The 10486-nt window shown below is 60.7% G+C and overlaps 1 protein-coding gene across 1 annotated transcript; it reads left to right on the top strand.

Moving 5' to 3' along the window:
• Positions 1 to 8169: 8169 nt before the first annotated feature.
• Positions 8170 to 9442, top strand: POU4F3 (POU class 4 homeobox 3; the record flags this gene model as incomplete). The annotated part of the gene is made up of 2 exons (XM_082063355.1): positions 8170 to 8289; positions 8570 to 9442. The coding sequence occupies 2 exons, from the start codon at positions 8170 to 8172 to the stop codon at positions 9440 to 9442; spliced, it is 993 nt and encodes a 330-aa protein (XP_081919481.1).
• Between the last annotated feature and the right edge of the window lie 1044 nt (positions 9443 to 10486).

Here is a 10486-nt window from a genome sequence, read left to right as displayed (position 1 = left end):
GGCCGGAGCAGCCGCTGCTGGGCCAGGGGAGCGGGGAACAAGCAGGTTCTGCGGGGCCGCTGCTCTGGGTTATTGAGAACGGTGTGTACAGAACAGGGAATTACACACATGCAGACTGTAGCCCCTTGGCCGTTTGGTCTGAACACTTAATTTATTCTGTTATTAACTTCATGCTTGGTCTTTGTTTCTGTCACCGTTTTTATTATCCCCTTCACTTTCCTGTGGCTTTCCTCCAGTTAACGTTTGGTGGTGGTCCGGGTTCTTCCAGAGCCCTTCCTCTCGCGCTCCTTCCTCTCGCGCTCCTTCCTCTCGCGCTCCTTCCTCTCGCACTCCTTCCTCTCGCACTCCTTCCTCTCGCGCTCCTTCCTCTCGCACTCCTTCCTCTCACGCTCCTTCCTCTCGCGCTCCTTCCTCTCGCGCTCCTTCCTCTCACGCTCCCTTCCTCTCGCACTCCTTCCTCTCACGCTCCCTTCCTCTCGCACTCCTTCCTCTCGCGCTCCTTCCTCTCGCACTCCTTCCTCTCGCACTCCTTCCTCTCACGCTCCCTTCCTCTCGCACTCCTTCCTCTCGCACTCCTTCCTCTCGCACTCCTTCCTCTCGCGCTCCTTCCTCTCGCACTCCTTCCTCTCGCACTCCTTCCTCTCGCGCTCCTTCCTCTCGCACTCCTTCCTCTCGCGCTCCTTCCTCTCGCACTCCTTCCTCTCGCACTCCTTCCTCTCGCGCTCCTTCCTCTCGCACTCCTTCCTCTCACGCTCCTTCCTCTCGCGCTCCTTCCTCTCGCGCTCCTTCCTCTCACGCTCCCTTCCTCTCGCACTCCTTCCTCTCACGCTCCCTTCCTCTCGCACTCCTTCCTCTCGCGCTCCTTCCTCTCGCACTCCTTCCTCTCGCACTCCTTCCTCTCACGCTCCCTTCCTCTCGCACTCCTTCCTCTCGCACTCCTTCCTCTCGCACTCCTTCCTCTCGCGCTCCTTCCTCTCGCACTCCTTCCTCTCGCGCTCCTTCCTCTCGCACTCCTTCCTCTTGCACTCCTTCCTCTCGCACTCCTTCCTCTCGCACTCCTTCCTCTCACGCTCCCTTCCTCTCGCACTCCTTCCTCTTGCACTCCTTCCTCTCGCACTCCTTCCTCTCGCACTCCTTCCTCTCGCGCTCCCTTCCTCTCGCGCTCCTTCCTCTCGCACTCCTTCCTCTTGCACTCCTTCCTCTCGCACTCCTTCCTCTCACGCTCCTTCCTCTCGCGCTCCTTCCTCTCGCGCTCCCTTCCTCTCACACTCCTTCCTCTCGCGCTCCTTCCTCTCGCGCTCCCTTCCTCTCACACTCCTTCCTCTCGCACTCCTTCCTCTCGCGCTCCTTCCTCTCACGCTCCCTTCCTCTCGCACTCCTTCCTCTCACGCTCCCTTCCTCTCGCACTCCTTCCTCTCGCACTCCTTCCTCTCACGCTCCCTTCCTCTCGCACTCCTTCCTCTCGCGCTCCTTCCTCTCGCGCTCCTTCCTCTCACACTCCTTCCTCTCGCGCTCCTTCCTCTCACACTCCTTCCTCTCACGCTCCCTTCCTCTCGCACTCCTTCCTCTCACGCTCCTTCCTCTCGCGCTCCTTCCTCTCGCGCTCCTTCCTCTCGCGCTCCTTCCTCTCACGCTCCCTTCCTCTCGCGCTCCTTCCTCTCGCGCTCCTTCCTCTCGCGCTCCTTCCTCTCGCGCTCCTTCCTCTCGCGCTCCTTCCTCTCGCGCTCCTTCCTCTCGCGCTCCTTCCTCTCGCGCTCCCTCTCCTCACCTGCGTTGTCCGGCTGCTGGGAGAGGAGTTGTTTAACACAGACCAGACATTTCACAGGACGGGAGTGTTTCCAGTTCCCTTCCCCGTGCTCTGGAGGACGCTGGTGAGGGAGCGGGTGGCTCGGGCTGCGGCGCCGCCAGCACGGCGAGCGTGCGGAGGGACAGACGGCAGCGGACAGACGTGCGTCTGCGCGGGACGGCCCCGCGGCGGGGAGGGCTGGGGGTTTCATCTCATTTCTGGGGAGCCAAGCCCCTTTTGCCCTTTCTCTCTGTGCCGCGGTGGTGCCGGCGCGGCGCTGCTGAGCGCTCGGCGCTCAGTGCCGTTCGGAGTTAATTTCAGCCGCGCCTGTGCATCCCGCACCCGTAACCTTAAAGCACTTCTGCTCTGTGATTTATTTAAATGCTAATGAATTATATATCTCTGGCACTTGAGTAATTCATGTGAAAATTATTTGGAGTCAACTCAAGTAAGGTACCTCTGTGTGCTCCCTGGTGGCCAAAGGTGTGTCAGGCAACCATGTCATCCGCTCTTCACCTCCCACCGTGACGTGGGTCACCTGTGGGTCAAAGAGGGGCGAGCAGAGCTCTGGAGCAGGCGCACCGCCACCGGCGGGGTTCCCGAAAGGGAGGGAAGTCTAAATCGGGATAAAAGTTCACATGGCTGCAAGCATATCTGGGCCCTCAGTACAGTATTAATCTTCAGGCTGTATTTGTCCGCAGCGGAAGCTGTCACATCAGCACGTGGAGACGGGTGTGACACGGAGAAAAGTACCAAGACTTAACGTAACTACAGAATGTATTCGTGTCTGAGGTTTGCCTGCGGTGGGAGGAGCGGGTTCTTATGCACTGACACCGCTCTAAATGGTTGGTTCATTTGGGGCAAAGCCGAGCGAAGGGCGGCAGAACTCGACGGCTCGAGCTCCGGGCGCTGCATGAGCTGCCCCGGCCCTCGGGCCGTCGGCAGCAGCTCCGGGCGCTGCGCGAGCTGCCCCGGCCCTCGGGCCGTCGCCGTGGAGCAGCGCTCCCTCGTGTCCTCTGTGCTGTTGTTATCGTCAGCATTGTTAGCACTGTTTTCACTCTGTCCCATTAAGCCGCCTCCATCTCAGCCCCCAGGTGCCCCGTTCTCTCCCACCGCGGTGAGTGAGCGAGCGGCCACGTGGGGTTCAGCGGCCTGAGGGTTGAACCACCCGAATTCCTCCTCCATCCTCCCCAGGACTGACCTGACAAAGATACAGCTCTTGGACTTGTTGATTAGCAAAAACATTAGCAGATCTACTGTTTCAGGACATGAATAATTAATGTTTGTTCCTCATTAATTTCTTGTGCAACAGAGTCCTGTTAAGACTACATTTAGATGTATTTCTAGAATTAGGAGCAAATATAACAAGAGAGAGATGCCTGACAGAGAAGTGCTCTGTGCCCCCCCTTCCCCAAGAAAACATCGCCGTGTTGCTCCTACAGTCTCCATCAGGACAGATCAGGTTTATTTTTAACACACACCAATGTGTCCTTTGTTACAATTTTAATTTCAGGGGATGATACAAGAAACAAGTTCTATAATTCATGCACATTACAAACAAGTACAAGGAAGATCTCCCTGTTAGCATGAACCGTCTGGCATCCCGTGTTCCTGGGACCTCAAATCAGAACCTAGTTTACTGAAAAATTGAAAATAAGGTTGCATCAGCTTTCCAATGGCAACGCTGGAGCCCGGGCGGCTTGCTCTGCCTCCGCTGAGCGAGCGTTCCCACGCTGCGCTGGAGCTCCGGCACTGCGGATTCTCTGACGTGGCCGCGATGTTTCCTCATCCTACAAGGTTCTCAGTGTTGATCTCGGGCTAACACTGGCCAGCACCCGGAGCTCCCCGGAGCTGGGAGCCTGGGAGCCGTGGCGTGCCGGAGACTTTGCTCCCCGAGAGCTCCTCTGCCAAAACTTCCTTTTGTTTTTTAATTACATTTTTGTTCGTTTTTTTTAATTACAGAAGGCGAGAGTGAGCGCTTGTGCTTTGACCTGGAGCCGCGTGCAGCCCCAGCCCCGTGCCCGCTCCTCCCGCGGCCGGGCTGCCTCACCCGTCACCGTGGGGCTCCTGCGGACCCGAGTGCTCGGGGTGACCCCACAGCCCGGAGGCCGCCAGCCCCTTCCCTGGGCGCGCTGTGGCTCACGGGCAGCTCCTGTAGCTTAGCAACTTCTTCTTGCTTTGTTAACTTGGGCTCCTCAATCTCCTTAATGAATAAGAGAATCAAGCCAGGTAATTGATGCTTGGCCGTTTAGCTGATGAATAATTGACTGTCTGGGTAACCCTAGATATTTCCTCGATCAGATTGTGTGGTGGAACAGCCGTATCGCCCTGGGTGCAGCGCGGCTCGTGCTTTCAGGGCGCTGGAGCCACACGGCACAGTCACGAGTCAGCGCCTGCCCCGCGGCGCGGGCCCTCGCACAACGGCCGGCCCAGCAGCGGCGCGAGTGAGCGCGGGGTCCGGGTCTGGCCCCAGAACACGGCTGCGCCTCAGACACGCGAAGGGAACGCAGGGGCATGAGAACGGAACCTGCTCGGGGTGGCTGGGGAGGACAGGGGCTCCGGAGCAGGAGATGGACAGTGGGACGTGTGTGGGAAGGGATGGGAAAGGGAAAGGAAGGGAAAGGGAAAGGGAAAGGGAAAGGGAAAGGGAAGGGGAGGGAAAGGAAAAGGGAAAGGGAAAGGGAGGAGGAGGAAAGTGCCTCGTGTTCTCCCTGTGCTGCCCCTTCCCCTCGGGTCTCCAGCAGCCGCTCCAGAGGAGCCGGTTTGCGGGAAATTAAGTGGTTGTTTTAAATAGCAATTGCAGAAAATCTGATGGGGTGAGTGATGCTGGCTTTGTGACTGCAGTAGTGCTGCTTACAGCCTGTGGGAGGGGGGATATCAGTATCAACATGTTTATATTTCAAACTTCCTATCAGTCCTCGGTAAGAATTTGCTATGTAAGTTTTAAATTAAATGGAATTAATGCGATGAAACCAAGAGCCTGTTGCCAACACCCTGACTGTGCTGGGCTTTGAATTACATTCTAAATAAGAACAGAATATTTTGATATATTAGGAAAATATACAACCATCTTTGAAGTGTGACAAAGAATAAAAGAGCACACACTTTTAATCTGACTTTTGCCTGCAGACTTTCAATGAGTCACTGGTGGTGTTTCGTGAGGGTATGGGTTTGGTGTTTCTTTTTTCTTCCAGAAACACCATTAATTATTTACGAGTAGGTGAGTGATCTCTGAAATCTATTGCAGTGACACCTTTGAGCCTGCGGAGAGGTTCTGGTGGCAAACCATCTGGGCTCTCTTAACTTGTTGTTGTTTATCCTTTGGACTCCTCTCCTCTGCTCGTGAGGTGTAACATCAGTAGACAGGGCCAGGAGCATCAATATTTTACAGCTTTAATGAAAGGGAGCTCAGCAGCTACATTACCCAGCTCGGTTCCTTTCAGAGCGGCCGCGCTCGGGGCCGGCGGTGGGAAGGTGTCCCCGGCGGTGGCAGCGGGTGGGTCTGAGCTGCGGCTCATCCCCAGACCCCGCTCTGTCTCCAAACGCGACGCGGGGCTGCAGCGCAGCCTCCGAGCGGCTTCGCGGGGCGCGGGGCAGGAGGCGCTTGGGGGCTCTGACATCTCCTCCTTGCTTGGAAGGGAAGGGAAGGGAAGGGAGCAACAGCAGAGAGATGAAACTGCGCAGCCAGTGCAGCTGCTGTCACACGGCGGCGGGGAGACGCGCTCTGAGGAGCAGGCGCTGCGGCGGGCGCACCCAGCGCTCCCTTTGCATCCTCTTCTTTATGTACGTTAAGCAGCAAGCACTAAATAACGGGAGGGTTAAAACCAAAACAAAACAAGGGCCTGAAACTTATCCCTCTATTAATTACTTCCAACACAGCAGGACTGCCTATAAATATGGTGCCACTTCAGATAAAACTTTCATGCAGCTATTTAGGCCCTCTGAAATATAAATGATTCCCTTTAAATTTTTTATCATAAATCAGGCCACGGAGCTTTGCGACAACGCGCGGGTTCCCCCGCCATGGGAGGCGGCCGCTTCGCACCTCGCTCCTCCGCGGCCCTTCCCCGGCTGCGCACCCTGCGCGGGGCAGCCGCGGCCCTGCGCCCCCGCGCATCCCCCGCGCATCCCCGGCGCACCCCCCCGCGCAGCCCCCGCGCAGCCCCCGAGTCCGCGCCCTGGGCGCCCGGTGCCGGGCGCTGTCCGTGGTGCTGGCGCCTTGCGCCCGGAGCCCCCGGCGCTGCCCCGGGTTCGGTTCTGCCCCGGTTCGGTTCTGCCCCCGGTTCGGCGCTGCCCACCCCACTCCCCGCGAGCCCACATCCCGCCTCCCCGGCCCGATCCGCGGTGCGGGGGCGGCTCCGGGGAGCGCTCGCTCGGTGCTGCGATGCGGGACCGGTGGGTGAAACGCCCCGGAGCCCGGTCCCCGTTCAGTCCCCGCCGCTGCTGCCCTGAACAGGCACTTTCCTCTGCAGCCTCTGTCGTTCTTGTCCCATCAGCTCCATCTACGCTCCCGCATGGTTTTGGGGAGAGAACAGGTCTCTGAATACGTGCAGCGGACTGTGAACCTGGCTTTCTGGAGCGAAATATAAAATAGGTAATTACTTGTCATTCAGCCCACATTTTCACCTGCTTTGAGATACAGGGTCAAGATGTCGCAAACATCTTTGGTGCGTGTTTCCTAAATGAAAGGCATTTTACCACAGAAGTAGCAGCTCTTCTTTCCTCTGGCCACCACAGCAAGGTCAGAAAACCAAACTTCTGTCAGAAAACCAAGACAGCAACTCCTTTAGCTCTCGATCTGTATTTATTAAGGCTCATAAAACACTTGGAAACTTTAAATCTAGGAGCAGATTTTGTTTGCGTTTAAGAACTTCAAATTTCACACTTGCAAAATACATCCCCAAACCATCAAAGTCCAGTAGTGTCTGAGGATGTGTAAAGATTAGGAGAGAAAAGACAAAACGACCGCCCAACAGCAGAATGACCCGAACTCGAGCTCTGCCGTTCTCGGGGGCGGGGGTGCTTTTCTGTTGTTCTGAGACAAGGATCCGGTGTTTCCAGCCCATGACACGCGTGCGATCGCGGCGCAGCTCACTTAGCATCTCTGTCCGCTTTACTCTCCCACATTCGCGAAGGTGTTTTAGAGGACTGACGAGGCGGGCGGCCGGGCTGGGGTCACCCTGACCGCGCCCGGAGCTGCGGGCCTGGGCAGCATCTCGGGGCCGCTCTGGAACCTGAAGCTGCTCCGAAGATATTTAAGAAGTCCCGATCTCTACCCAGACAGATTTCTCACAATTCCCTCTGAAAACAAATGCCTCGGTGGTAATATATCCTTGCACTTCCTGAGTTTTAACGGCGTCCCGCCCGCGGTCCCCCGGTCACGCCGCAGCGCTGGCGGGCGCTGCCAGCGGCTGAATTTTGGTGTCCTCGGCCCGTCCCCCCGTGCAGGTCCCGCAGCCCCCGGGCCCGGCCCCGCCGCTCTGCTTTCACGGGGGGATTCGCCTGAGAAAGAGGACGGACGGGCCCCCGAGTGACAGCTGACTTGCGCACCTGAGGGCACTGGCTGCCGGGGCAGGGGCGCTGGGCAGTGGGAACCCGAGCTCGCCATGTGGGGGTGCTTGACGCGGCGGCACCTCGGGGGGCCCCGCCCGCTCCCCGCGGGCTGCGGCGCAGCGCTGTCACACCACGGCACTGCTGTCGGGCTTGCACCACTCGTGCCGGAACCACAAAAGACGTTTCCCTTTGATGCACTGTGGCTTGTTTGATCTGTCCTTCTGGCGTGTGTGAGCGGCATCGGTTCCCAGACAGAGGAGCCCTCCTGCGCGGGGCTGCGGGGGGGATTTTTGGTGATGGGCAAGTGGCCGGTGCCAGCAGCGGCTGGGCGCAGCCACCCCAGACAGCCCGGCGGCAGGTCCTTGGGCAAGAATGGTCCCTCTGCTCCAGACTTCAGCTCGTGGGCTCTACCCACGGAGAAATGCTCCCTCCTCCCGTCCCTCGGGACCTGGGGCCTTGCGTCCCCCGGCGGCTCCGCGCCGGCCGCGGGAAGGGCAGGATCCGAGCGGGGGCACAGCCGGGGCTGCCCGGGCAAGCGATGCCCGCGCCGGGAGCAGCCCGGCCCCGACGGCGCGTCCCACCGCCCGAGCGGGTCCTGGAGGCCGGGGGGGCCGGGACGTCCTGCTGCCCGCGCTGCCCCCGCACAGCACGCGTGCGCGGGGCCCGCTCCTGGCAGGCAGCGTGTAAGATGAGTGAAGAAGCGGGTGGGGGGGGGCAGCGGGCGCGCAGGGGAAGCTCTGCCATCGAAAATCGCTCACTTGGGCAGTGGCGAGGCGGAGAGACAACCCCGAGCCGATGCCAGGGGCTGCCTACCTGCGCGGGGCGCAAAGATGATGGCCATGAACGCCAAGCAGCCGTTCGCCATGCACGCCGCCCTCCAGGAGCCCAAGTTCTCCAGCCTGCACTCCAGCGCGGAGGCGATGCGCAGAGTTTGCCTCCCGGCCCCGCAGGTATGTAGATGCAGCATAATTACCGCTTTAAGGCACATTTTCTGACAGGCACCGACTTAATGTTTTTTTCATGTCGCCAGAACAATCGCGCGTCTCGGAACCTCTCTCCCCCCTCTCCCGCTCCGTCTCTGATCCACACGTCTGCGCGGGCAGCGCTGCTGCCTTCATATTAATTTTTATGACCTGAGCTCTGAGGAGGAATCGCGGTGCCGGGGCAGGTTTTTCATCCGGAGATGACAGTATTCCCCACTGACTCCACCATGCGCGTTCTTGCTCGCAGCTGCAGGGCAATATATTCGGGAGCTTTGATGAGAGCCTGCTGGCCCGCGCCGAGGCTCTGGCGGCCGTCGACATCGTCCCGCACGCCAAGGGCCACCACCACCACCCCTTCAAGCCGGACGCCACCTACCACGCCATGAGCGGCGTCCCCTGCGCCGCCGCCGCCCTCCCGCACCCCGCCGCGCTCGCCGCGCACCCGCACCCGCTCCCGCACCCGGCGCTGGACGGCGCGGACCTGCTGGAGCACCTCTCGCCCCCGCTGGCCGTCGGGGGCCTGGCCGAGCCGCCCGCCCTGGCCGCGCCGCTGCCGCCGCACCCGCTGGCCGCCGCGGGCCCCCTGGCCGTGGGCGTGGGCCCCCCGGGGGGCCCGGCGGTGCCGCCCGCCGCCCCCGAGCCCGAGTCGGACCCGCGGGAGCTGGAGGCCTTCGCCGAGCGCTTCAAGCAGCGGCGGGTGCGGCTGGGGGTGACCCAAGCCGACGTGGGGGCGGCGCTGGCGGCGCTGAAGCTGCCGGGCGTGGGCTCGCTCAGCCAGAGCACGATCTGCCGCTTCGAGTCGCTGACGCTGTCGCACAACAACATGACGGCGCTGCGGCCGGTGCTGCAGGCCTGGCTGGAGGGCGCCGAGGCCGCGCACCGCGACCGCGCCGCCGGCCCCGACCTGCTGGCGGGCGCCGAGCGCAAGCGCAAGCGGACCTCGATCGCCGCGCCCGAGAAGCGCTCGCTGGAGGCGTACTTCGCGCTGCAGCCGCGGCCCTCCTCCGAGAAGATCGCCGCCATCGCCGAGAAGCTGGACCTCAAGAAGAACGTGGTGCGCGTCTGGTTCTGCAACCAGCGCCAGAAGCAGAAGCGCATGAAGTACTCGGCCGTGCACTGACCGCGCCCGCCGCACCGGGCCCGACGGCGCGGCCGCCCCGCGCCCCCCGCCCCGCCGAGGCGCCCGGCCCCGCCGCCCGCCCTGGGACCGGAGCGCAGCGCGGCGGCGGGCGGAGGGGCGCGGGGCGCGGGGCCGGGCCGGAGGACGCGGCGTTTCCGCGGTTTCCCGGACGCCGCTCCGCGGCGGGAAGAGCCGCCCCGGGCAGCGCCGCCGAGCCCCGCTCCCCGCCGTCGGCCCGTCGACCCCCGCCCCGTCCCACGCGCGGAACTCCGCGCCAGCGCCGCTGCCCCTCCTCTGGAATAAAGCTTTATTTTTCAACCCGAAGCGACGTGTCTTTGCTCGCCGCCCCGAGCCGGCAGCGCCGGCGACACCGAGGAAATCATTTGCGAGCGCAAAATCAACGAAAAGCCTTCGGCGGGGCGACCCCTCCGCGAAAGGGGACGAGGCCTCGGCCCGGCGGGTCCCCTCGGAGCCACTAGCGCCTGCGGAGCGTGACCGGCGGCCGCCCCCGCGGGCTCCGCTGCGCACCGGGGCGCGTCCCGCCCGCCGGATGGAAACAAAGTCTCCCCCAACAAAACCTATCGCGGGCTCATTTCTAATGCAGTTTAAAAGGGGAAAGGCTTTTATTTACGATTCCCAGAAGCACCTTAACGATTAAAAATTAATGATCGAAGCGCGAGCCTTCTCTGAATATTTCACTTTAGCATTTTAATGAATGACAAACATCAAACCTGAGAAGCGGGTCTCACTCTCCTCCCCCATTGGGGAAGGACCTTACAGATTCAGCCTTTTAATTGCAGGTCGCCGGGAAGCCAGAACGCTCCCTCGCTCCATGTTTTTCCAATCAGCCCCAATGATTTTTCCCCAATCAAATGTCGTTAAATAATAAATGCCCTTATGCCATTACATTATATTGTGGGTTCTGAAAATTTAAAATAAGGGTGATGCAATATTAATCACCTACTGTAGTATATAAAAGGGGCAGAAGGCAACTCAGACGGCGCCCTTCCCCGCCGCCTAGCTGGACTTCGGCAGATGCTCTCG

Source organism: Streptopelia decaocto, assembly GCF_964273445.1.
Source record: "Streptopelia decaocto genome assembly, chromosome: 12".
Classification (NCBI taxonomy): domain Eukaryota; kingdom Metazoa; phylum Chordata; class Aves; order Columbiformes; family Columbidae; genus Streptopelia; species Streptopelia decaocto.
The sequence above is the reverse complement of the archived record's forward strand: the minus strand, read 5'-3'. Positions and strand labels throughout refer to the sequence as shown.